Below are 27,985 nucleotides of genomic sequence, written 5' to 3' on the forward strand. Positions count from 1 at the left end.
CCACTGTCACACTATTCAATCACATTGTCACTGTTCTCCATATATGAAAATAAAGTTGCACCTCAACCACAACCCCACAACCCCACAACCCCTTATAACCAAGCCAAACCAAACCCAGAATATTGATGGACTCAATAAAGACTTGTCTCCTTTAACTGCCTTCTATTTTTAATTAACCAGTACTGAACCGTACAATTTTCAGATCCATTGAAAGCCTACTTTTTGATTCAGGCTCTAACAATTTTAATTTCAGTATTATAATTTATTGGGCTTCCTAAATTTTATTTCTTAATCTCTGCAGAGCAAAAATAAGCTTTGGAGTAAAATTGGCCTTTAAAAATTATTGTAATAGCATATTTCAGAATGGTAGCATTAGCTTATGGAACCATATAGTGCATTGTTGTCATTCTTCCTTGATAATTCTTTTTCAAATTAAAACCACCGGATCAGCCTCGCTGGCACCTGGCCCTAGAACATGATAAACATCCTCTAATTGAATAATTAATAATTGTCATTCTGCGGAGTTGGAGGATAGAAATCCAGATTTATACATATGCTTTCCTGAAGATTAAGTAATGACCCTAATAGGGTATCCTAAAAAGCAATATAAAAAGTCTTATCTAAACTCACTGAATAATAAAATATAACAATGGGTGGGTGGGTGGGATAGAGACCATCTAGTTGAATTCCTGTCTAATTTTCTTACTACTTTCAGATTTTGAATTGTTTATTGGAAATGACTTACGGTGATGCTATTACGGCAAACATGTCTGTAAGTTCCTCTCAACTAGCCTGTTACCAATGAGTTCTTTCTCAGAATGGGACATTATGATTCTTGAGGAAGTATGCAGGTCTGAAAAATCCTATTTATCCATCCAATATCACTTTTCTCCAGCTTCTCATTTAGTACTTTAATGTTTCTGTTTTTGACAATGTTGCTGGACTCTGATTCTCTGCCATAACTGTGATACCAAAATACATATATAGCACAGGATTGCCATTTATGGGTTATATATTTCATGAAGCTATTTGTTTCAATTCCACGGGATAATTTGCAATATTCATTTCTGAAGAAGCCAGTCACAGTGATTAAGGCATGATTTCAGCCATAAACCCAGCAATTTATTTCCAGGATACATTTGCTGAGCATGCAAATGATATCTAATCAGAATGTAGAACCAAGTCAATCTGGTTCTCAAGACTGATCAATTCTGCATGCTAAAATATTCTGCATAACTTTTTAATGTCTCATTCTTGTTCACATTCAGTCATATCAGTTCTTGATATAATACTCCTTGACAGATCTTTGTTGTTGTTATTAAAGACAAAGAATAAATCACCGAGGGAAATATCTTCGTCTTCTTCATCATGTATTTCAGGTAAGAATATGCAAAAATTTAAATTTATATTTATTTTCTCATTTCACAGGATAGTCGCTCAAAATTCATTAACGTATTAAAAAGCTGAAACAAGAACTCATTTCTCCTTAAATTCCTGTTTTACTCAGCTTAAATTAGGCTAATTAAATGGTCCATAAAGATTATAAAGTTGATAGAAAAGGTCTTTGGGTGAAGGCAGAGAATGAGAAATTAACAACTCAATCTTTTGTAGTTTCTCTTATGGGACATAAAATCTGAACTCCTATCTGTGGTGACTTATTCTAGCAAATCCTTTCCTTATATTTTAGTGTGTAATCTTGTCTGTGTTGCAATGCCTCACTGTATATTTTCCAGTACATTCTACACCATATAAAATTCTCTTGTTTTTATTTGTTTTCCCTAAGTTATGTGAGATGTTGTGAGGCCACTGATTACATTCATTTATGATAAATACTATTGATTAATTTTATTTGACATCCTATTTTTTTTTACCGCAGACCTTACCTTTTTATACATGGCTTCTTTCATTTCTAAAAACAATGTGAATTATGTGAGCAATTGAGGGTGATGAAATAAGAGAAGAGGTGTCTAGAAAGCCAGCTGAGGATGAACTGACTGAAAACAGCTTACAGCTGTAATTATGGCCTTGTGGTGGTAAGGACAGTGAAATGACCTCTGGCCTTATGGCATCTGCAGATTGCCATCCTATTTTAAGTGACATGCATAAAAGAGGCCTAGAGAACCTTCTGCAGAGATGTGTAGAGGAATTTGTTCAAGATCTGTTGGACAAAAATTGTTTGAAGTTTAGGTGGATGCAGTGGTGGCTTTCAAATTTTTTTGAAATTTTACTGGTTCTGTGGGTGTGGTATGGTGGGCGTGTGTGGCTTGGGGGCATGGCAGGGGAAGGATACTGTAAAATCTCCATTTCCTCCCCACTCCAGGGGAAGGTTACTGCAAAATCCCCATTTCCTCCCAATCAGCTGGGACTTGGGAGGCAGAGAATAGATGGGGGCAGGGACAGTCAGAATTTTTACTACCAGTTCTCTGAACTACTCAAAATTTCCGCTACCAGTTCTCCAGAACTGGTCAAAACCTGCTGAAACCCACCTCTGGGTGGATGGTAATGTGCATCTATTCTGTGGATGAAATTTAAGGTTTCACATCATTGGGATAATTAAGCCTGAAAGCAACTTCTGCAGCCTCTTGATTTTAAGCAGAAGAGGAGCAGCTCAACTCTTCTTCAATTGCTTTTCAAAATGGTTTCCCCAATTTTTCCTCCCCCACACTTCTCATTATTCATTTGCTTCAAATATTGTTAAGGTTGCTTTATACTTAAGTAACTCCCATTTAAGGGAAAAGATATGTTCTGCTGAATCAGGGATTGTCCTTTTGTGGATAGAAGCTGGACTTTAAAAAAAAATGGGGTAGTTTCCCATAGCTGTAGGAATTGTGGCTGAGAACACCATAATGTCACTGAAGTGAAAGTAGTATTTTCGGTCCATTTGAAATGGTGATTTGGGGTGTTTGTCTGCATTATTGCCAGGAATCAATCAATCAATCAATCAATCAATCACTCAGTCGGTAGTGATTTTATTTATTTTCTTTCAGCCTTCTGAAATAGGTGCTTTTGTGATATACTAGATTATCAGCTAGACTCGGGGTGTCAAACTGGATTTCTTCAAGGCCCAGATCAGCATTGTGGTTCTCCTCCCTGAGATGGCTGGGAGGGAGGGGGGAGATGGGATGGATACCTCCTGCAGCACGCTGCCAGTCAAAATAGAGCATGGAGCTGCACGCACCCCCCTGTGCCCCCTTTTTGTCCTGGATGGCCTCCTGCAGTACTTGGCCAGCCAAAACAGGGCATGTGGGGTGCACGTGCCCCCTTGTGCCCCATTTTGGCTGCCAGAAGCACTACACGCTGGTCCTTTGCTATTTCCAGCCTGGCCCCATGGGCCAGATTTAAGCAGCTCTTGAGTTTGACACCCCTGAGCTAGACTAATGAGAATTACTATACGAAATACCTAGAAAGTACCATATTATGGAAGCTTTATTAGAGTTGTATGAAAGAAACCCTATGTTTGGTTGGTTGAAAGCAATTTATCTTTTGTACATTTATCATATGAGTGTGTATGTGTGTGTATACATACATACATTTTAGTAACTGTTGGATATTGTGTCTGTAACAGTAGTTTGAGAATCCTTTGTACAGAGATGCATGTATTCAAACTGTTTCAATTTTTAAATGCCCTTGCTGAGATCAGCTGGCTTTCCAGTATTATGAATTCAAATCTTGTCTCCTTTCCAGTTTAATTTGTCTCTTTTAATATGTTCTGGAATGGAGTCTCATTTTGAATCTATGTTAAAAGAAACTAGATAAATTAGAAATCTGTCTGTATTTTTTCAATAAATCAAATTAATTACATTATTTGCCATGAAATAAATGCATGACTATATGATTTTAACATAAGAAGCAATACTGTTATCAACAAGCAGAAAATTCAGTCATTTTCTGTCAGCAGTGAGTCAAGTATTTATATAAATTCACCACCAGTATTTATAATCTTCAAATATTCCAGCTCAAAAACTTTCATCTATTGCACAGTAAATACCATAATTATTGTGCAATACATCATAGAAAAATTAGGAAGAAGTGTTAATATATTAACAACACATGTATCTAGTCAAAAAGCCCTAGCAGGACTTTCTATTGGTTGGTTGCCATACTGTATGAATTTAACTCTGATTGCTAATGTGCAAGATAAAATTGTTACGTGGTATTTGCTTTAAATTGTTCTATGAGTTCTCTGTAAACACATCTTTTTTAACATATTTATTTTCTTTTATAAAAAAAATAATATGCAAACAGGAGGACAGAAAAATGAATATCCAACACTAACAATGAAAAGGAAAAAAAATATTGTGCACGAAAAAGAAAAAAATCCCAAATGTCAAATACATCTAACATTAAACATAAAAAAATCCACCCAAGCTGAATACTGACAAATATATTTTAAAAATCCTAATGTGTTCTCCTTCCCTTAAGTAAAGGGTCTACAAATAGTTATAAACTTTCCCATCTATATTTAGCAAAAGTATATTAAATAAACACATATCCTAGGTGTGGAAATATATCTGTCTAATAATCAAATTGATCCAACATTTAATCACAATATATATATGTATATATGTACTATATGATAGTTCCCATCACCAATCTCTTTCCACTTATGACTGTATGACTATAACTTGTTGCTGGCAATCCTTATGATTTATATTGATATATTGATCATCAATTGTGTTGTAAATGTTGTACCTTGATGAACGTATCTTTTCTTTTATGTACACTGAGAGCATATGCACCAAGACAAATTCCTTGTGTGTCCAATCACACTTGGCCAATAAAATTCTATTCTATTCTATATATATGTATATATATATATGTATATGTAGGTCTTTGGTTATTCGGGTTTTCTCCCGTGTAAAATTGGAAGTGTCTTGGCGACGTTTCGACAAAGTCTCATTCATCATCTTCAGGCTTCAGCTTCGTGCTTCTGGGAGCAATGTGTGATTGCAGCTGTTTCTTCCTTTTTAACTGCTAGTGGGGGTTTGAACTGATTGGGTGGGAGCTTGGCTGTGCTCTGATTGGATGGGGGTTTTTTTGTGCTCTGATTGGCTGGGGGTGTGTCCTGTTTGGATGGAGGCTTGGTTGTGCTCAGATTAGTCTGTGTTGCAGGGGGATTTGAGCTGGTGAGCTGCATTGCTATTGTTTGGCTTCGTGTTTGTGGTCGTGCTACATCTTCATAGTGGGTGTCTGTCTGCTGCATGTATGGATTGGAGGGGTTTGAAATGGCTAATGTTGCAGCTGCAGTCTGGCTTCTGGTCCTTGGTCGTGCTTCATGATTAGTGTGGATTTGGGTCTGCTTTCTGGGTGGATGTGTGGTGGTGACATCCTGTGTGGACCTCGTGAGTGTGGGTCTGGTGTCATTCCTCGTGTTAGGGACTCGTTTGTCAATAAGGGCGGGTTTCCAAATGGCTGGTAGGCGGGAGGTATCATCTCGTTTGTTCATGCTGTGTGGGCGTTTTTCTATCTCGATGGCTTCTCTGATTATTCTGTTGTTAAAGTGTTCAGTTTTGGCGATAGTTCTGGTCTTTTTAAAGTCAATATCATGTCCTGTGGCTTTAAGGTATTGGACCAGGGAAGAAGTTGCAGGTCACCAGCTCAAATCCCCCTGCAACACAGACTAATCTGAGCACAACCAAACCCCCACCCAAACAGGACACACCCCCAGCCAATCAGAGCACAAAAAAAACCCCATCCAGAGCACAGCCAAGCTCCTACCCAATCAGTTCAAACCCTCACTAGCAGTTAAAAAGGAAAAAAAAAAAAGAAACAGCTGCAATCCCAAATTGCTTCCAGAAGCACGAAGCTGAAGCCTGAAGATGACGAATGAGACTTCGTCGAAACGTCACCAAGACACTTCCAATTTTACACGGGAGAAAACCCGAATAACCAAAGACCTACGCATATGTATATGTACATACATGCATGTCTTGACATGCTAACTGGGTTCATTGATGTGCATGCATGGTAGGCAATGCATGGAAGCAATTTCTGAGCTGGAGTTTATGCTATGTGCATTGTAATCTATGCACTGCTTTAATTAACAGACTGATTCAAGATAATCAGCATTATGAATGTGGGTTTTTTTTGTTGATCACAAGAGGGAGCCTTGGAGCTTGTCAGTAACCCCAAATTAGTTTAACCAGAGAACATCAGACTGGAGTTGCAGAACCATGGACAGCTCCTTGGACAGATCACCTTTGCTAGATGGAGTAATATTGAGCCTTATTATCCCTTCCATATGTCACTCTCCTTTCTTGAAAATTAAAAATATAAGGTGATAAGCTCTCTGGCCTATAATTTCAAATGGCCCCATCAGGCATAATAATTCCTTTATCCACAAATATAAAAGGCTGTACTGGTTTTGTGCTCGGATGCGGTTTTTCTCTGACATTCTTAGAATCAGAACCAAGATCTGGCATCTGGATAATTTCCCTTTTGAATCTGGATCCTGCAGAGACTAGACTGTGGCTGAATGCTAAATCAGTCATTTCTTTGTAACTTGTGCTTGTCTGGAAGAAGCTAGTTGCAAACCACTTCCACACTTTTGTCAAGAAAACACAGAATATATCTATGCTGTCTTTAGAAATCATGCTCAGTGTGAGGGTGGATATGAGATACAATGACAGAAGCCAAATGAGAAGAACAGGCTTTTGCTTTGTTATGATTTTGCAGAAATATATAGGGTCCCTGACCTACTCCCCTCCCCTTCATGTTTTTTATAGTTTGGACAGTACAAGAGAAAGAGTTGAAAAAACAGCAAGGGAAGAGCACGGAAATACTCCAAAGAATCAATGAATGGGCCTGGCTCAGATAGTAAGATAACCTAAGGCGGTGTCAGCAACCTGCAGCTCTGGAGCTGCATGTGGCTCTTTCATCCCTCTGCTGCGGCTCCCTGTCACTCAAAATATGTGTCACAATCACCAATGTGCAACATCCGCTAGCACGCGATTTATTGAGCTTTTCGACCCCCAGTAAGCCAACCATGGATAAATCCAAGAAAAGAAAAGTTTCAGAAGAAAACAGAACGTTTAATTCAACTACATATGCTAGTTTTGTGGCCGCTCAGGAAATAGTCAGGCACGGGAAGGATTTTGTGGCTCCTTGTGTTTTCTTTTCTGTTGGAAATGGGTCCAAATGGCTCTTTAACTGTTTAAGATTGCCAACCCCCGACCCAAGGATTTTAAAAGGGAAGAGTTAAGAGCCAGGAGAAAGAAGACATTGGGACTTTGAGGATGAACTGGTCCACTGGTTCTTGTTCTTCCCAGCACTCTTTTTAAACCCAATCCTGCCTCTAAGAAGTCAATGTGACTTTGCAACAGATGGTGAAAACTATCATGATACCGAAAGAGAACCACTACACCTTAGAAACCTTTTAGAGACATTTCCACATGCATTCCTCACCTTTCTCCTCCCCCTTCCCTCAAATTAGGATGCTGAGCTCCGTACTTATTTACCAAGCTGTAAGTCTTAAGCTTCATGTTTAAGAATTTAAAACGAGTAGAATCCGAGTGTTGTGGCATGGCTGTGCCTGAGAGGGAATGGAATGGATTATTGGAGGGGGGAAGATAGAACCAGCATGTGACTGTGATACAGCAGGGCCACATTTGGTAAAAATACCTGAAATAATACAAATCTGTAACTGGGGAAAATATCTCAGTTCTCAGATTGATTATGAAACAGGGTAAAACTGACTCGGCTGCTAAAGAAACCAAACATTGGTGTGTTTCTGTGTTTCTGACTGCTGGGTTTCTGTCAAACCTAATATGGGACCCACAAAGAACTGTGTGAATTGAAAGGAAAACAAGTACGTGTGCACCAAGTTTACCTTTCCCATTACCCACCCATTCTGTAACCAAAAATGTACCGTAAAATAAGGGTGCTACTTATTAAATGTTTCTAACACTTTGTTTTTTTTAAAAAGGAAAACACAATAAAACAATAGATGCTGTAAATATATACACAGAACAGGAAAGAATAGCATGCAGAGCCATTTTTCTGGGCCTGTGAGCCATTGCCCGTTGCTCTTCCAGGTTCCAGTGCGCCAGACAGCTCGTCTTCATGTGTGCGGGAGCACCGGAAACTGGAAGAACAGCCACCCGGTGTGCATGCACGTGCCAGGAAGATAATTTTCTGGTTTCCTGCATGCGCATGCATAGCGGCCAGCTGGTCTTTACGCCAGAATATATGCACACCAGAAACTGGAAGACCAGATGGCCAGTGCACATGTGCACGCCGGAAACCAGAAGATCATCTTCCTGGCACATGCATGCACACTAGGTGGCTGGTCTTCATGCCAGAAATGGACGCCAGGAACCAGAAGACGAGGTGGCTGGTGCACATGCTGGAAACTGGAAGTGCAGCCGCCCGGTGCGCGCATGCACACTGGGCGCCTGCTCTTCTGGCTTTCGGCACACACGCACATGTGCGCTCCTGTTTCAGCACTCGGTGCCGAAAAGGTTCGCCAACGATGACCTAAATTCTAATGAAACAGAAACTGAATCTATGTCAGCCCCTGTATATTTTCACAAATACAGTAAGTCTGTTCAGCAGTTTATCTGGAAACATAAAAGAAATAAGACAGTAATTTCAGACTTTAGTTAATTCCAGTGAGAATTCTTTCACTTATGGCCTGTCTTGAAGAGTTGTGGTGGCACAGTGATTAGAATGCAGCATTGCAAGCTAACTCTGCCCACTGCCAGAAGTTCAATCCTGATTATCTCAAGTTTGATTCAGCCTTCCACCTTTCCAAACTCAGTAAGATAAGGACCCAGGTTGTTGGAGGCAATATGCTGACTTTGTAAACAGCTTAGAGAGGGCTGTAAAGCAGAAGTGGTATATAAGTCTAAGTGTTATTAAAACATAACTTTGTCTCGAATGGACATAGGATTCTGATTAAGCTCAGTTTCTCATTTTGTCAACCATATATTCCATTTACCTAGGTTGTCCACTAAAGATGCTGCTGTTGCTTTTGTTGCTTTTGTTTTGAGACAGCATCTAGTCCCATAGTCTTAAACTGTTTCAATTTATCAGAGTTAGTGGACTCTAGGTTCCATCGCTTAAACATTGTATCTTATCAGGTTTCCAGAAGAATACTCTCTCTCTGTTAGCACTTGCCTTCTAGAATGAGGTATCCTCTGAGATTTGAATAGCCTCCACCTCACTAATATTTTGAGTAGACTCCAAAACCAGGCCTTTGGTAAGGATGATTGATATCTCTCTCTTCCTTTTTTTTTGTTCCCATCTGGGTTTATTTTTCTCTGTCATTTTTGTTTTGTACTGTTTTCTTGTTTTTGAATAGGGCCTTGCTTTTAAATGTTTTAGCAATTAGCAAACTGCCAAGAGTTGTGTGGCATATTAATAATAATATAGTAACCCCTCTCCCTCCAAAAGCAAGCAAAGCAGATAAGAACAAGACCTGGCAATAGCTAAGAGAAGGAAAATTGAAGGGACTAATTTTAATTCCACAAGAGCAAGCCTTATAACAATGTATATAAAGCCAGAATCGAGAAGATAAGGACAGGAGCAAATGCCCCCTCTGCAAAAAAGCTGAAGAAACAATGGGCCGCTTAATTAGCAGCTGCAAGAAAATCACACAGTCTGACTACAAACAATGGCATTACAAAGAAGCAATAATGGTGTGTTGTAATATCTTCAAAAAATAACTTTTGCCTGCAAGCAAGAACTAGTAGGACCACAAAATAAAGTAATTGAAAATGAGGAAACCCAAATGTTCTGGACTTTAGAATTCAAACAGACAAGCATGTGCTACATAACATCCAAGACAAAACAATTGTGGATAAGAAAGACATAATGATAATGGATGTTATCATGGCCTCTGGTGGCTCAGCAGACTAAGTCTGTCTGTTATTAACACAGCTGCTTGCAATTACTGCAAGTTCAAGTCCCACCAGGCTCAAGGTTGACTCAGCCTTCCATCCTTTATAAGGTAGGTAAAATGAGGACCCAGATTGTTGGGGGCAATAAAAGTTGTCTTTGTATATAATATACAAATGGATGAAGACTATTGCTTAACACTGTGTAAGCTGTCCTGAGTCTTCGGAGAAGGGCGGGATATAAATTCAAATAAAAAGAAATGTTACTGTACTTGGAGACAGTATACGAAGATCTGCAAATAGAAGTCGAAGGACTGTGGCAAAAGAAAGCAAAGATCGTATGAATAATAATAGATACTTTGACTGCAATCCCAAAACATATGGAGCACTACTTGAACACCATCAACAGTGACAAAATCACTGCTAGTCAACTGCAAAAGGCAGCTTTACTTGGAACAGCTTACATCCTGAGATCATAGTCTGTAGAGATTTTCAGTCATCCAGGTCATGGTTGTCCCAAAGGTGTTTTTTCAGGAGGCAACTGGACTTTCTTGGTTTTTCTTTTTCTTTTTCCTTTTTTTTTTTTTTTTGAGACCATAGCTTTAACACCATCAAACAATATCTGCTTATCCCAGTTCCTGGGAAAGACTCAGTAGGTGAAAAAAAAAAGGCAAATCCAGTCTAAACATCTGGCAACCATAATAATATGTGATGATACCTTTAATATTATTAAACAATAATAAACTGCCTATCCCTCTTGATAGGTGGATAAAAATGCTAAAACCAGTCTAAATATATTTGGACTGTGGCCAACTAAACTTTTGTCATTGCAGCCATGTTGTTACACTTTTTTGTCAGCATATTGCTATTTTACACAAGAGGATTGGGTTAATATCCTGACTCTCCTGAGTTGGGTACGATCAGTGTCAATTTCTTAAAACAACTGGGGGGTGGGGGAGAGAACTCTTGCTGCTAAGCTTTCTAGAAATGTTTTACTTCTATACTCACTAGAGACAGATATCCAACTGTGTGTTCCTGCATTATACAAAACACCTACAGTCAGGCCTGTAACTTAGGCAACTTGATTTGGAAGAGACTGATTTCATCATATGACAGATATTCAGAAAGATGCTTTTTATCCCCAGGTTCTATGTATACATGGTTATTTTTGAGTCATTTAAGGGAGGAGGAAGCGAAATAGCAAAAATGCTTCTACTTCCTATTATACATATCATTGGCGTTTCCAAATTATATCATTTTAACATTCTGTGACAAAAGAATAGTACAGAAGGGATATTTGGAAGTTTCAGCAATTAAAATACTAGAACACAGAGTAAAAAAATTGTCCTGTTTCCTTTGCATTTGCTGTCAGATTCTAAATATATAATTGTAGCAGACTGGAGACCAGATGTTACTCCTTACTACATGGCAGCAAGGGTGAAAGAAAAGACCTGGAGCTCTGTAGCGTGGCTGTCCTTATCTCCCTGGGAATTTCTCGCATAATAGAAGGATCTCATCACCAGAGCAGCTGATGCCTAATTTAAGTGCTGAACCTGTGAGAAATAGAGAGATATTTTGTTTTGTTTTGTTTAAAGGATGGAACCATTTCTGTTTGGCCTCCTGCCCAATAAATCTCTCTCTTCAGTTTTTTATGCTGCAGTGGTTCCCAGAACTTTATTTGACAAAGGGCATCTTTTGAAGTGCCAGGGTTAACTTCTGGAAAACAGAACATCTGAAGCACTAGTAAAGTATCTTGGAACATTTGCAGACATCTTCAACTCTGCCCAAATAGCCAAGGAACTTAAGTGATACAGCTAAGTTTTCTAACAATTTGGTTTCCTCTGAGTAGACAGCATTGATAACTTTTACATTGTTAGTCCCCAGCTGCTAACCACTAAGATAGGAATGTAAAACAAAAAGTATTTTTTCTTTTGTTGCATTAAAAATAATACATTAGATTCCCATAAATACATTTTATTGCTCAGTGAATTGGTTTGTCCATCACAAAAGTTATCTCCTATCAGAATTTAGGGACATTTTCTGATGATTAATGTTAGCATAAAATGTGAATAAACATCTGTTGACTCACTGTGTATCTTCTCTACTGAACAGCTACAAACACATGTGACGTATTGGCGCTGCAGTTGTTCTGTGGTTTGATTACAGGTGAGAGGAAGAAAAACTAATGTCAGAATTCATACTTACATTTCATGTAAGTACATTATGTTCTATACCATGCCAGCCAACTGAGTTTGCAGTATTGATCACAATGTGAACATAAACATTTATCAATGTAGAATTCAATTGTGTGCAACTAATATGCTGGAAGATGTATGGGCTCTAAGGTGAGCATCCTTTGCACAGTGGATGAAGAAGCTACAGGGAGGTGGGGCAGCTCATTTGAAAGCTTGTTATGGGGATCCAAATATTAATCCAATAAAATTATTCTGTGTGATAATAGTTATTCAGGTTTTTCCAACTTCTGATTACAATTTAGAAACTTCAGTGGTCCACAATAAAACCTTCATTACACTCTTATGGATAAAATAATTGACATTTGAGGCATTTCAATTACAATAGAGACAAATACAAAGGTATCCAGTAATGTTTGTTTGTCCCTTCAGTGAGATGTTTTCATTCTGCAGAACCAAGAAAATGCATCTTCTCTGACATGGCACCTTTCTGCTGCAATTGCTTTCCTCTAAGAATATCTATGGCTGTTCTAGTTTTTGGAGCCCCCAATGATTTATTGTGGGTATGATAAAAGATTTGTCTGGATGGTCATGTTCCTTTTTAAAAAACGTATGTATGTATTCTTTTAGAAACTGTAAGCCTCACAGACTCTTTTTGAAATCAGATGGCTTTGAATTCAATAAACAGACATTTTTTTCTTATTTCTATAAGCTGTAATATCTCTAAATATACTTATCCTTCTTTCCTGTATTTCATTTTGCCCTACAGCAGTCATAGGTCAGAATGTAAGACTTCTATTAATATGTATCAAGATTGGGCACTTTGTGTCCTACAGAAGTTTCTATAAGAGTAATTTGCAGGGTGCAGGTGTACAGTTGCAGGTGTGCACACTGGGCACACTGATTAGAAGCAAATCAAGTAATGGTGAATTTGAATCAACCTCTAAGTTGGGAGGGAGAAACTCCCCAGATCAAAGGAAGCTGATTTTTATTTATGATATGTTAAAAATGTAGAGGAAGCAGAAAAAAGTGTAAGCAGGCAGAACCCAAATAGTTTCCCCACCTGAAATGTGAATAGTTGGTTAGGCCAGAATAAAAGTGGGTGCAGATATTAGAAAAACTGGTGTAGTGGTTAAAGCATCAGGCTAGAACTAGGAGACTTTTGAGTTCTAGTCTCACTAGGTTCAAAGCCAACTGGGTGACCTTAGGGCAGCCCTAGGAAAGAGACATTGGCAAACCACTTCTCAAACACCTTGCCAAGAAAACTGCAGGCACTTTTCCAGGAAGTTGCCAGGAGTCGAAAACTGATTTGAAGGCACAAATACTTACTTTTTCTCTTCCTGTGACACACTGAGCCACACTTCCCCCCCCCTTTCTTATACCTTCTTATTTCTCTCTGAATCAGCAAGCTATGGAGAAGACAGGGGACCCTAGACCTTTTTGTAAGTGGGATGGTATTCATTCAATACATTTCTTTAAAGGACATTGTGAAATATGCTATATCCATACGTATTTTTAATCTTTTTAAACCATACATTTGGATTTTCTACTATATTATCAATACACTTGAAAAGGAGGGAAAATATTGGTGTGCCATTGTGCAATCATAATATCCCCAGGAGGGATATTAGCTTTTAAAGCATTCAGAGCAAAATTAGAAATTTGCTCTTATGGTTTGCTCTGCTGGATGCCCAAATATTTGCAATGCAATTAATAAGTATCAGGTTTACTATTTGGTTTTAATTTGCCCAACGCTGTAGTTCCTTGGAGCTGATAAATTGCACATTGGTGTGTTAAGAGTAACAAAACCTCTATGGCTGTCCCTTCCCCCAACTTCACTCTAGTTCATAAAAAGCATTTTGCTACTGTCACCCTGCCTCTTTTGGGACGAAGTCTTCTGCAGTGGCTCAAATCCATTTGGGTGATCTTCAGAAAGGGCCCTAGGAGCTGGTTTATTTATGGCTTGAGTGTTTTCTGTGTTGTCTTAAGGGAAACAGATACGCCGTATGTAAATTCGGACTGTTATTTTATGCAGCTATTCATTAAAGCACCATCTCGAAAGGAAATGTCAAATAAGGCGACGTGGTCTGCTGATCCTAACGTCCATACTATTCCTTGCAAGACTCCTTGCCAAAACCCTCCTTTGTCAACGGCGTCTTCGATTCCCTTCCAGGCTGAGTGAAAGGGGGTGGGAGGCAGACCAGTCGCTCGCTTCAAAAGGGGAGGGGCGCTGCAGAACTTTGAGCATCCAGAGCCTTGCAGCAGGGGTGGGGAGAGGGAGAGAGGCTCGCTAGCAGCGGGGTCAAATGCTAACCTTTCCCTTCGGCTGCTTTGCACGCCAGGCGTGGGTGGAGAAAAGACGGAAAAGCGGATCGGGGGGGCAGGGGGGGAGGGCAAGGGGGCTTGTCTGGGCTCCTCATCAGCAGATCTGGGAAGGAAGCGATTGCAGCAGAATCGGCTCCTGCCCAATGGCTCAGACTGCTGAGTGAAAGGCGCGCTCGTGGGTTTGCTCCCCTCCCTCCTTCCCTGCTGATCTCGCCTCGCGTAATTGAAGTAGAGAGCGGAGGGCGCAGTAGACGCCTTCAGACATGGCGGGGACCGAAGGCATCGCAGCAGGTAATGGGTTTGAAGGGTCCTGTGGCTGGCAAGGACGGTGGTGGAGGGGGACGACACTGCATGGTTTGCAGGGAGTTTTGCCAGCAGGAAAAATCGCCACGCGAAGCAATGCAGAAGATTCCTAGGTGGGTGGGGGGGATAGGCAAGGGATCCGGGCTTGTGAGGTGGAGCGGGGGCTGGAGCCTCTCGGCTCCCGGGTTATGTCTTGTTGGCTGTCACGAGCCTCGGAAGGAAAGCCCTCCGCTCTAATGCTACAAACACTCATTGCACAGACTGGCGGCGTGTAATCTTGCAAGGTGACTATTGAATAGAAAGGAAACCCGTGTGGAAAACCATATTTGGCGTCAGTATCATTTCTGCAAAAACCTTGAATTATAAAGAGGCGTCCCTACCTAGGCTGCAATAGATACTAACGGTCTTACTTGCGTGGTTGGCAGCGCAGAGCGCTCACGTGCACCGATTTCTGTCCACGCACGGGCTGAGCGCACGCAAAACATTTGGGTCCGATTTCTACATTTTTTTTGCGCAATACGCTTGCAGCAGAACTCAACGGGCCGAAATTACAGAGGGCGCAAACCCGCAAAAAAAAGAAGAAGCAAACCCCCCCCCCCCCGAAAACAAAAAACAAACCGACCCAAAAACCTGCGCTGATCAAGGCTTTTATCATTGGCGAATGCGGTCGCTAGATGTGGGACCTGAAATATATTGTGCGGGCATCGGAGCGAAATAAGACGAGGCGAGCAGCCCCGCGTGTGCAATACAGTTCATAAGTGTGAGTGTGTGCGTGTGTGGAAAGAGACCGCTGGTTTGGGACAAAGGGAGGCCTGAGGTTTGGTCCTTTTTCCTGAGCGTAAACTTTGCCCCTGAGCTGAGAAATATTTCTGCCAGAAGCATCTTGGGGAGCTAATAAGGAAGGGAAAGGAGGTTCCATTTATCGGCAGATCTGATTTGATTTCCAAGGATTTGGCTCTACGCGTGGTGGGGCATCCCCCTCTTTAGTTGCGGGGTGCGCAGAATTTGTAATGGAGACAATCTAGGGGATGTCCAGGCATGGGTCTTCCTCCCCACTTTTTTTTATAAAACGCCTGGCGTTGCGTTCCCATTCCTCGTTGGCAAGCTTCGGGCCAGGAGTTGATGCCGAAACGGTGATCTCCTTCAACCGAGGCTGGTGCCCAGCCGTCACGCGGTCCCGAAGGCCGGGAAGGCGATTGCAGCAGAAGATTTCACCGGGAGGTGAAATGGCTGGCGATAGGATCCAGGTGGAAAAACAATGCGGAGGAATCCGAGCTGCCCCCGCTCCTCCCCCCGCGCGGTGGCGCGTCTCTCCGGCAAGGCTGAGCCGCGGGTGTTCCCGGCCTCGGCCTCTGCATCTGCTCTGCGGCTGGGCGGGGTGCGGATCGCCGGTGGCCGCGGCTGCCAATGCAGCGCTTCCCGGAACCGGTGACAGCAGAGGCCGGCCGAGGAGGCGTGTCGTCCCCCCCCACCCCCGGCAAGGACATTTAAACTATAAGGAGAGTAGCAAAGATAACCACGAGTAGGAGGTGGAAGAGGGGAGGCCGAGAAGTAAAAGTCTCCTTTTAAAATCGCAATGGAGATGCTGGTCACTATTTTTCTTTTTTTACATAGTAGCAAACAGAAAACTCCAGTTCTTTAAATTTCGGAAGAGAGAGGGGTAAAACGAGTGGAATCCAAACTATTGGCCAGTACTTTCTGTCCCTCTTCCCTGCTTTCATAGTTGTGATTGGTCAGAATAATGTGTCGCATAGGACACCTTGGCAGTATTTTCTGAGCTCTGCAGTTTTTTTAAAAGGGAGTAGTTGCAGCTTGGGTTTCTGCTGCTTTCAACCTTTATTTTCGTGGCCCTTAATAAAGTAATTGCAGGGCAGGTGCAAATTAGGGTAGTTCTTCTCTCCCATCTCTATCAGATAGGAATAGTTTGAAGAAAAAAGAACATTCAGGAAATAGGACAAACTTGACCCTACTCAGCAGTTACTTGTGTATGCAGATTGGGAGGGATTGGATTTCCTGGATCACTTTCTGTAGTACTTGCTTTGTGAAGTGCAAGTCAGCAATGGGTGTGGCTGTTCCCATGTAACTTGTCACATTGGCTACTAAAATATGCCACTTATTCAGAACTGTCCAAAGAGTAACAGCTTAGCTGTGCAACTTCCTTCAGGTAGGGAATGACATGCAAAATTGAACCCTACTGTCAGTGTAGGGAAGATCTGCATGGGGTTGATAATAGAAGGACATAAAATATCATTTAAGAGCTTCTTCTCTTGAGGTCTGCAACTGAATGGTGCATTACATATAGGGTATCTGAATCAGAGACAAGAAAGAAGGGAAAAAATATCAGAGGAAAAGTGAAGAAGATGCTTTAAATTGTTGCATTTTACACAGTAGCACTGTGGGTGTATATTGTACAATAACATTTCCGTTTTTTTTAAAAAAAACGAACAATGGCTTTTCCCCTCCAAATAAGGACTTAAAAATCTTCTTTTGGTGGTAAATATTTAAAGTACGATAGAGATAGAATTTGAAGAAAATGAAAAAATTGAAAAGCAAATTCCTTTAGTTGTCATATAATGAACGTTGTACATTTTATATAAGTAGGCAACTGGCATAAGTCGATGTTAAAATAACTCCCAAGTATTTAGATATATAACCCATAGTACTTAAATACATAAACTCAGTTGAATTCCTAATTTGCTCTGTGAAGAGATTGTGACATCTGTGTCATTGTGAACAATGCAGATTTTTAATATGTGAAATACTGTATGGGATTCCACAAACATTATGTTGTATTAATACGATGACATCTGTGGCAGTGAAATTTGTTACAAAGGCAAACCTGCTTGAGATGAAAGCAGCAAAAATCGGCCATTAATTATGTTGATGGTTCCAGGCCCTCAGCACTGCAGCCTTTTCAGCAGAAGCCTTTATAGACAGCGGAGCTGATCCCTGAAGCATCCAGCCTTCTGAGTTGGACCACCCCTCCTGTCTTCCTAGCCAACAGGGATTTACAGTCTCACATCTGAAGGGTGTGGCGTTGGGGAAGGTTATTAGCATCAGCTCCCACTGCCTCCCCACTGCGTTAGGTTGAATGGCATGCCCCCCCCCATCTATGCATGGTGGGGCAGCTGTAAAGGATGATGATGATGATAAGCTATTAGGGAGAATCTGTTATATCTGTTATTAAAAAGTGTGATAATTCTAGGGACACATAAGACTTGTAGGTGACCAGCTGGGAAGCATCTATTCCAGCTGCAGCTGGCCTCATGGGTAGCAGCGTTCAGCAATAAAACAACTGTTTTATGCCAAAGAAACAAAACCTATATAGCTGGTGGTTTTGATAAACTTTTTAATTTTAAGGCAGGGCTTATTTGTAAGATCTTCAAAATCTTAACCCTTGCTATATAATGGTTGTATGCAATAGGACCAAGCAGAGATTATGAAATATGAGAGGAATTATACCAGCTGTGCTTAATTAAAGATGTTCCTTAGTCAAGTTCTTAGTGACTACTCACTTTTATTACAAAGTATTAGAAACTTCCTGGGAGTGAGGAAGGCCTGGTTTCCGTTAGAACTAAGAAAGGATTGCACCTTTGCTCTAATTCAGGAGTGTCAAACTTGTGGACCGCAGGCTAGATGCGTCACGTGCTGGCCCCACCCACTCCTGGTTTAAGTGAAGGGGAAAAAAAGTCCCACTATGTCATGTGATGCCGCCATGACGACGCGAGTTTGACACCCCTGCTCTAGTTCTTGTTTTTACTTCAGTTAAAGAAAAAGAAAATGCTACTATGCTTATCAAGTCTAAAGATATGGTGAAATTATTCTTGGAATGCTCAAGAGAATCTCTTTCTCCTAGGAATAATAGGGATTTTGATTAAGTGTAGCAAATATAAGATTTAACCCGACTTACATTTTATGGCTTTGATATGTTATTTTATTTAAACAATTTATTAATTACAACTTACAATTCTAGACATACAATTAATTTATGTGATTAATAACTCTCATGCAGAGCACTCATAATAGCTCTGTGTCAATATGCTTGGGTTTGTACCTGAAGCAGAGTTCTACTTCAAAAATGCTGAAATTTTGAACAGCATACATATGCTATGTATACTGTAATTAAATGGACTTACAAGCAATGAACATGTAAAAGAAAATAAAATGGGATTCTAGAAACATAGTTGTCTGTTTTGAGCTTGCCCAGTCACAATGAGATCAGTCAAAATCCTTTGCAAGTTCTTCAGTCTCGTGATTAAAAATAAATCATTAAAAAAAAATCTCCTCTTCCCCTAACCAAGGCTGTCAAATTTGTAGCCCATAGGCCAGATGCTTCACGCACTGGCCACGCCCAGTTTAGCGAAGGGGAAAAAGTCGCGATACATCATGTGACACCACCGTGCAAGTTTGATACCCCTGCCCTAACCTTTTCTTTTACACATAATTTAGGATGAGGTGAATTTGAAATCATTTTAAATAAAACAAGGCTGACTGTGGTCTGCATCCTTCGATTCTATAGGACAGGCTACTCCCAGATTTTCAGATCCAATTAACTTCAAGCTGCTTTGGGAAGAGTTTTTGTTTTGACTCAGGCATAACTTAAATTGCCAAGATTGCCTGTTGTTTACCCACCTGTCTCTCTTCTGGATATACAGTTGATCCCAGCTAAAACTGCTGACATGCAAGTCTTTGATCATGAGAATATTAAAGAAACCTGATGCTTAATCTTGACTAGTTGCTTATTAACATAAAATTATGAAAAAAAAAATGTGAAAATCTCATAAAGTTGCTTCTGACTTAACCCAGAGCAGGGACAGAAGAGGTGGGGGCTCCACTGGTGTTTGGGTGGGGCAAAGAGGACAGAAGCAACATAGAACTGGTATATAACATCATAGCACTCCATGGCCCTCCCGTTTTGCAACATATGTAGAGCCCAAAAGGGCAGAGCTTGCAGCTGGATGCCCTTTGGGCTCCATAATCACATATATTTGATGAGCATTTTTGAAGAAGTAGATGTCCTTTATGTTGAGAAGATTCCTTGTGCTAAAGCGGTGAGGCAGCAATGCAGTTTTCCCTTGTGAGGTTTATGTTGTCTCACCTGATGGTTGTAGTAGGCAAAAGAAGTGCCTGCGGATTTGTGATACATACCTTAGTCATAAGCATTAGTTTTATGAACATTAGTTTTAGCAATGTAAGATATATCTATGTGGCATCACTGACTTTAAGAAGTAGGAAGACTATGTTGCTTCATGAAGCAACTTAGAAAATGCTTTGCAGGGGATCACATAGAAGTATACCAACCTTTTGGAAGGTCTGGATGTGCCCAGTGATCAGTGACTTCCCCAAATTCCTGCTGTTCATTCTACCCCTGTTCCTACTGTTGCCAAGATTGACATAATTTCTGGGATGGGACTTCTTGACCTTGAGTCTCTGTGAAACCCTGACTAAAAATTAGGTGATGGTGTTAACTCTGTTTCATTAAGACACAAAACATATGCAATTTCTTCCAGGATGTGTCTTCTCTGAAGAAAGTCTTGTAGTGGTCAGTGGTGGCTACTCCCAGGAAGGTATGCATTAGGGTGTGTCTTTAAATTTTTCATGTTGGTTTTCCCCCCCTGACAACTCAGCTGCAGCTTGTTATGCGGACATCCTTAAATCTGAGTTTGTGATCATGCATCGTTAGCCTGGATAAAATAATATTGTGTCTGGTGCTCATAGTGTTAAGTTTTTCAAATACCAGATGCATTTTCCTATATTAAGAAACAGTTGCAGACAAAAATCTTTCATCATTGTCCACAATGCACTAGTTTCAAGAATAGATGTCTTACTGTAATATTTGGAGGAAAGGTAAGAGGAAAAGCTAAGAACATTTTAAAGCTGCAACAGCCTATCAAATCTCAAAATGAAAGTGCATTATCATTGTCCATATGGGGAAAAACCTATGGGTTTTTATCAGCCAATTTAAGTTGTTATCTTTAAGAAACAAGAAGATTGTAAAGAGGATAGATAATTGAACTGGAAGCTAACAGTCATTAATTGGTCTTTACTGTTATTGTTATGGGGGGCAGAACATTCAATCAAAATATTCTAGTCACAACATTTAAAAGTTATCTTTTTCAGTTCACTGGGCATAATCTTATAGTAGTTGTCTTGGAAGTGGTATTCGTATATTGTGCTAAATCATGGCTTTAGCTATGGCTTGTTGGATAAATCTTAATTGGCATATTCAGTTTCATACATTGTAGCTAAATACAAGCAAGCATATCATTTACTACAGTGTATGAACTTTGCAAGAGGGAACCTGTTATCTCTATGTGCATAGGAGCTAGATTTTTTTTAACCTATATTCAAGTAATAATATATAAGGCGTATATATGGAGTATCTACTACTAAGTGCTACAAAACTTACTTCTGAGAAGACATGTACGAGAACAAGCTACAAATGTTTTGTTTCTGATGAAACAGTGCAACACAACCGCCTAACCTTCAGTCAATCAACATCTAAAGAACTATCAGTATCATGAAAACAATACTTGCTTGCATTTATTTATTTTATATCCTGGCTATATTATTATTATTTATATACAATTCATCATAGAATATTAATTCTTCTGTTCAGTTGTGTCCATTTTTAAGAAACTGGCTGGATAAACTATGGTATTTTTGGCAAGTTTTTTTAGAAGTGGTTTGCCATTGCCTCCTTCCTAGGGCTGAAAGAAAGTGACTAGACCAAGGTCACTCAGATAGATCTATGCCTAAGGTAAGGCTAGAATTCATTCATACACATGCATACATCAAACAGGCTCTTTATGTGTTTGTGTATGCATGTGTATGCATGTATACATGGTATCTCAGTCTACAGTGGGATCATCTTGTATATCATGAAGAGATTTAAACTTTTACCTGTGGTTGAATATTTTCAAAATCTTCATCCAGGAATTACGTGAAACAGAATTATTCCAGTTTGCCCAATGGGATTTGTTTCTCTTTGTGTATAGACCATTTTTGGCAGTATGGTGGTTCAGTGGTTAAGATGCTAGGCTTGTCGGCTGGAAAGTCGGCAGCCCAGATTCGAGACCTGAGTGATATGCGACAGGATTAACTCCTGTCCTCACCTCAGTTCCTGCCAACCTAGCAGTTTGAAAGCATGCAAATGAGAGTAGATAAATAAGTACCACTTCGGTGAGTAGGTAAGTCAGTAGTGGGTTTCAAATCCCGGTGCTATGGTTCGCTATTGGTAGCGCGTGCACACGCTCATTTTGCGAGCACGTGGTGCTTCTGTGCATGCGCAGACTGTTTTTGATGACATCTGGGTGGATGGGTGGGCAGAGCCTCCTGCCGCTGACACTACCGGTTGGCCTGAACTGGGGTGAACTGGGAGCAATCCACCACTGATAACAGTGCTTCATGACATCATGCTGGCCACAAGACTGTGGAAATGTATTTGGACAGTACTGGCTCAATGGCCATGAAACAGATGATCACTGCCCCCTATAGTTGGCAACGACTAGCAGAATAAAATCCACAGGGACTGTTTTTTATAGAGCATTTTGGTTTTGGACTGTCATTATAATAATTCTTACTACAAAAGGGTTTCACTGAAATCAGTGAAAGTTGGGAAAGTTTTGTTCATTTGAGTGAAAGAATCTGGGGAAACATGCATACATTACTCACACTGAACTACTAAGTCATTAAAGAGCAACAAGAGAAGCACTGTCAAGCTTTTTAGATGAAAAATGCTGCAAAATAAATAGAAGCCAAGAGCTGTTATGCAAAGGAAAAATGTGTTTTTGTCTTCGTGGCATTTCAGAAAACTTTTAAGTGAACCAACTTAACTTGGTTTCATATTTTGCTATACAGATGGCCGATACCTAGAGACCAAACCAGACAGAAGCGCATAATCACTGTTATACAAGCTTTTTTTCTGGAATGCAACTCCTTTACATGGCATTTCATTAAATAGCACCCCACTCCGCTTGTTGTGATTATAGGATGTGTGATTCATTGTGGTAACCATGGAAATTCAGAGGAAACTTGCTATATTTGCTAGAATGAACTAACATAGAATACATTCTATTCCAACAAGCTCAAGGCAGTTTCTTCCTTTTCAAGTGAAAACAATGCAAATGTGTAAAACTTTATTTGGAGACTTAGTTTGAAGGGAATGCAATCAAATATTGGAATTAAATCACATCTCCACAATGAAATCAGAAAATTGAATTGCTGAATATTATCAGATACCTGTGAAACAGTGGAAAATTGAATTAATTTTCTGTTGGATCATTCAAAGATCAGAGCCAATCTATACATCCCTAGAAAATAATAGTGACACAAGAAATATATTTTGATTTTTCAGCTCATACTCTCACTAAATAAAAGCAAATGCTTTAAGGAGAAGCTGCCTTTGTAAGCTGAAGAAAAAATGGGCATAATAGCAATTATGGAACAAGATATTTCTTCTAATTCCTATCTTAGTCAAGATACACAATTGGAAGCCTCAAGGAAGAGTTGCATCCCCTGTTGACAGTTGCCTGACATGGTTTGAATCATTGGCATATGCTTCCTGCCCTTTGAGCCAGCAGGGCAATGCATTTGTTCTGCATCCTTTTATATTCTATTTGATTCATTTTATTCATATTTTATGTTGCTGCATTAGCCAATATTAACATCCTTTATTTCTGCCTGAAGATAATTAAATAATCAAAAGAGCCCGAGCATCTTGGAATTTAACCCAAACTCCTAAAGAAAAGAAGATGGAATGGGGGGGGGGGAAGAGAAACAACCCCCCTTAGGGGCTTAGTCAAAATGAATAGTCCAGTTTTATTCATGGTTAGAAGAATGGCATTTAAATTTTAAATGACCGTGGCATTAATGCCTGAAATCAGTTATGCAGAAGATTGTTATGTACATTGCTTTGGTTATTCTCTGGCTCTGAACCAACTCGGCAATGTGAATGAATGCCCTTTTGGATGCCCATTCTTCCTCTTTGAAAGATACCGAGTTCATTCAAACGCCCCCATTTTCTTTCAGAAGCAGTTTCAACATCTGCCTATGCATCTCCAGCAAGAAGTTTAGGAGATCCAGGAATCACACCGTTGTCTCCTTCCCACATTGCGGTAAGATTTATCATCTATATAGGTAGTCCTCAACTTACAACAGTTCATTTAGTGGCTGTTCAAAGTTGCGATGACAGTGAAAATTTGACTTATGACCATTGTTCACACTTAACGACTCATTGTGGCATCCTCATGGTCAAGCGATGAAAATTCAGATGCTTGGCTGACTCATATTTATGACACTGCAGCGTCTGGGGGGTCATGTAATCACCGTCTGCAACCTTCTGACAAGCAATGTCAATGGGGAAGCCAGATTCACTAACAACCAAGTTACTAACGTAAGAATGGCAGTGATTCACTTAACAATGGTGGCAAGAAAGGTCACACAATGGCAAAATTCACTTAATGTCTCACTTTACAACAGAGGTTTTGGGCTCAGTTGTGATAGTAAATTGAGGGCTACCTGTATTTGCTTTCTCCAACCTAATATTTTATAAATGTATTAGATGTTAAAATCCCTAGTCAATTTGACCAAATCATCATTATCCATCATGAAAATCTTATGTGGTTGCTAGGAATCAAAGATGATTTGATGGCACATAATTATTATTTCAAAAACATTACAGCATTATTGTTTAAAAGGTCAGCTTTGTTGGCAAATCGTTTCAGTCTTCAGCTCCTGAACTGTTTCAAAAGACAATCAAACAGACCCAGTAATGTTTACAACTCCTTCTTGAACCATCCCGTTTCTGTACCTTGGACAGAAGGACTCGGATGCAAACGATGCCGAGGAGCAGACATTTCTTGTTGTGGTGGCTGTTGACTTTGGCACAACTTCCAGTGGTTACGCTTACAGCTTCACCAAGGAACCCGAATGTATTCATGTAATGAGGTGAGGACCCGTATCCTGGCCTTGGTGCTGGGAGCTATATGATTAGTAGGTGTTTTTTTATTAAGAGGGACTCAAGAGAAAGACAGCGCTGCAGTGGTTAGAGTGCGGTTCTGCAGGCTACTTCTGCTGCCTGCCAGCTGCCTGCAATTTGGCAGTTCAAATCTCACCAGGCTCAAGGTTGACTCAGCCTTCCATCCTTTCCAGGTGGTAAAATGAGGACCCAGATTGTTTTGGGCAACATGCTGACTCTGTAAACCGCTTAGAGAGGGCTGTAAAGGATTGTGAAGCAATATATAAGTCCAAGTGCTATTAGTGCTATTAACTTAAACAACACGTAATGGACAAAGTGAAATATAAAGAGTTACATTATTCTGTGGTAAAATAGCTGGTTTGATTAGTGCTTATTTTAACTACAGAGAGGGATACCTTTTGATTTTATTTGCCTAAATGAATGTAGAAATATCTAAAAGCCACACTAAATTATTATTTCTGAGCGAGCGTAACCCAATGGAGGCAGGCAGACTTCCCAATTCCTATATTTAGGAAGAAACCTATCACAGAATCTCCGATATGTGAGGATTCCATCTCAGTGTATTTGCCCTTACACATCCTGTCTTTGCATCAAAAGACACACAGCCTATTCTGATCTTCTATAGCAGAGGTCTTCAAACTTGGCAGCTTTAAGACTTGTGGACTTCAACTCCCAGCATTCTCCAGCCAGCTATGCTGTCCACAAGTCTTAAAGCTGCCAAGTTTGAAGACCTCTGTTCTATAGAATAGAACTGAGTGTCATTAGTATATCGATTACACCTATCCCCCCCCAAACTACTGAACAACCCAAGCTACAATCTTACATGTTAATCATTATTGGAAACAAAAATGTATGTGGTAACCCACATCACAGCTCCTAAGCCCCAGATACCCTCTTTACAAATAGGAGTAGAATCACTGCAATACAGTGTCCTCAACCCCGGGGAGGTTGGACATTGTCAAAAACTTTCAAGAAAAATTTACATGTCCTTTTGGGGGGGGGGGTTTCTGTCATAAATTTGAATGGATGCTAAGTGACCAGCCTTAAGTCAAGACCGACCTATATGCAGTCTTCTGATACTGTACCCTGAGCCTGTGTCCTCCCCAAGGGTTGGGTGGTCTGATTTCTAGATCAGGGACTGAGTCACTTGATCCAGAAGTCCTTGATGTACAAGGTTTTGATGAGGCAGGACTTGTTTTATGGTGACAGGGCTGCTCCAGCATGAAACTTACTTCTGCTTATCTCCAGACATGTCTGATGATGCATTTTCAACCAGAGGCGTCAGACATATGGAAATAAGCAATTATCTCAACAGCACCAGTAATTTCATAAAATAATAGAAAATAAAAGTATTCCAAAGGTTCAAAGGTTTTTAGAAATGATAATTTTCCTGCAAACCAGATTTCAAATGTCTATAGTTAGAAATGGAATGGCCAATATTGTAATGCAATGTATTTCCTTTTCTAAAAAAAAAAAAAGGCTTAGAATGGCTTTCTCCCTGTAATTTGCAATTTTCCATTAATCTGCAATGAAAAACAAATTCAAAAGTTGTGAATTGTGAATACTGAATCAAATCTGAACATTAGTTCAAAAGTGAAAACTGGAACAGTGTGAAATACTACCCTGTTTCCCCCAAAATAAGACATCCCCTGATAATAAGCCCAATTGAGCTTTTGAGTGCATGGCAATAAGGCCAAGTGCTTATTTCAGGGTTCAAAAAAAATATAAGACAGGGTCTTATTTTCAGGGAAACACGGTATTAAGTAGTATTTAGCCATCCAAGCTATATGTACAAAAAATGCATAAAAATGAACGTAAGAAATCCCAACAGCGGTTCTTGTGAGTTCTTCTTTTTCAGAATTGTATCTAGAGATCTTTTTTAAAATAATTAAATAAAAGGAATAAAAAAGTATGGCAGTTAAGTGTGGCTTATGTTTATTAAACTGCGATAACTGGTAATGTAGATAGAATTGTAAAGTCAATATTTACGTAATCAGTGTTCTTTGGAAGATATTTATTACAGGAAATGTCATTTCTAGCTACATTATATTTGAGGATGTTTACATTAAAATAAAATAAAAAAGTTAGTTCTATCTTGTTTTTTTCCATTACCCCTCACCCTTCCATAGTTTTCTTACTGCTTTGAACTGATCCTATTCTACTATTCATTTTCAATAAAATGTAAAAAAGACAAAGTTACTTTCTTGTGGCTATTAACACAGCCATAGAGAAATCAATGGAGTGGATTTGGAGATGTGTAATTGAGTGTGAAGCTTCTGGTAGGTTGTGATTGCAAAATTGTTAGTCCAAGCAAAATCTTACGAGCTGGAAGGGTCAGTAAGCCCATCTCCTCTGCTATCCTATTCTATAAGATGTAAAACATTTCTTGAATCTCCACTCCAAAAGAAAAACAAATATCGCTCAAAGGAGTTGCCAGCCATTCTGCCACAACAGCAGTTGTGAATGCAAGTGCCACAACAGATTGCCATTTCTGTTATTACCTGCAATACAGATAATCATAGAAAAATCTTATTCTTCCCTCCAGCTTTAAAACTGTAGGTGAAGAGGGGAGGGCAGCAGCAAAGGAAGGAAAATTAAAATGCCCTTGCTTGCAGCTCATGCTTTGTCATGCTTTTTCTTCAGTTGTTGAGCGAACATGGAAATGAAGTAGCTTCTTTAGGGTATTTATTTATTTATTCGTACTTTTATACCGCCCTATCTCCCTAGGGACTCAGGGAGTCCGCGACTTTACGGGCATTACGGAGACCTGGTTGGGCACAGAGGGGGGTGTTCCCCTGGTTGAACTGTGCCCTCCGGGTTTCCGTGCATTTCATCAGCCGAGGGCCCAAGGTAGGGGTGGGGGGGTGGCGGTTGTGATTAAGGAAAGCCTAGAGCCGAGGGAGTCCACTGTGCCTCAGATAGCTGGTTGTGAATCCCTCCTTGTGAAGTGGGGCCATTGTATAAAACCCTCTTGCTTTTAATGTAGAGAAACTGGTCTTTCTTAACTCCTTCACAGAGGCTTCTAGTTGTTTGTGACTCAGTATCAGAGACGACAAACACTGAGGTCAAGGCAATGGTGAAATCTGAAAATTTTTCCTACCAGTTCAGTGGGCATGGCTTGGTGGGCATGGCTATGTAGTCATGTGACTGGGGAGTCAAAAGGCAAAAACTCACTTTAACAATGTCCTGCTGGAGCAGGAGGTTGGACTAGATGATCTCTAGATCCCTCCCAGCCTTGGATTGCTGTGCTCTTTCAAGGTATCCTCTGAAGCTGTATCTAATGCCAGGTTTGTGGTCCTTCCTTCCTCTCCTTTTTCCCTTCCTTCCTTCCTTCCTTCCTTCCTTCCTTC

The 27,985-nt window shown here is 40.1% G+C and overlaps 1 protein-coding gene across 4 annotated transcripts in view; it reads left to right on the plus strand.

Annotated features, from left to right (window-relative positions):
* Positions 1–14,469: 14,469 nt before the first annotated feature.
* HSPA12A (heat shock protein family A (Hsp70) member 12A) overlaps positions 14,470–27,985 on the plus strand; it is a 62,821-nt gene continuing 49,305 nt past the window's right edge. The window contains exons 1-3 of one of the 4 annotated variants that reach the window (XM_058187358.1): positions 14,470–14,644; positions 23,687–23,772; positions 24,477–24,604. In XM_058187358.1, coding sequence (XP_058043341.1) covers positions 14,617–14,644; positions 23,687–23,772; positions 24,477–24,604 — 242 coding nt within the window. In that variant the 5' untranslated portion in view covers positions 14,470–14,616. The remainder of the gene's footprint in view (positions 14,645–23,686; positions 23,773–24,476; positions 24,605–27,985) is intronic. The other 3 variants (XM_058187360.1, XM_058187359.1, XM_058187361.1) reach the window with 3 other exon arrangements.

This window comes from Ahaetulla prasina, chromosome 6 (genome assembly GCF_028640845.1).
Source record: "Ahaetulla prasina isolate Xishuangbanna chromosome 6, ASM2864084v1, whole genome shotgun sequence".
In the NCBI taxonomy this organism is placed as follows: Eukaryota; Metazoa; Chordata; class Lepidosauria; order Squamata; family Colubridae; genus Ahaetulla; species Ahaetulla prasina.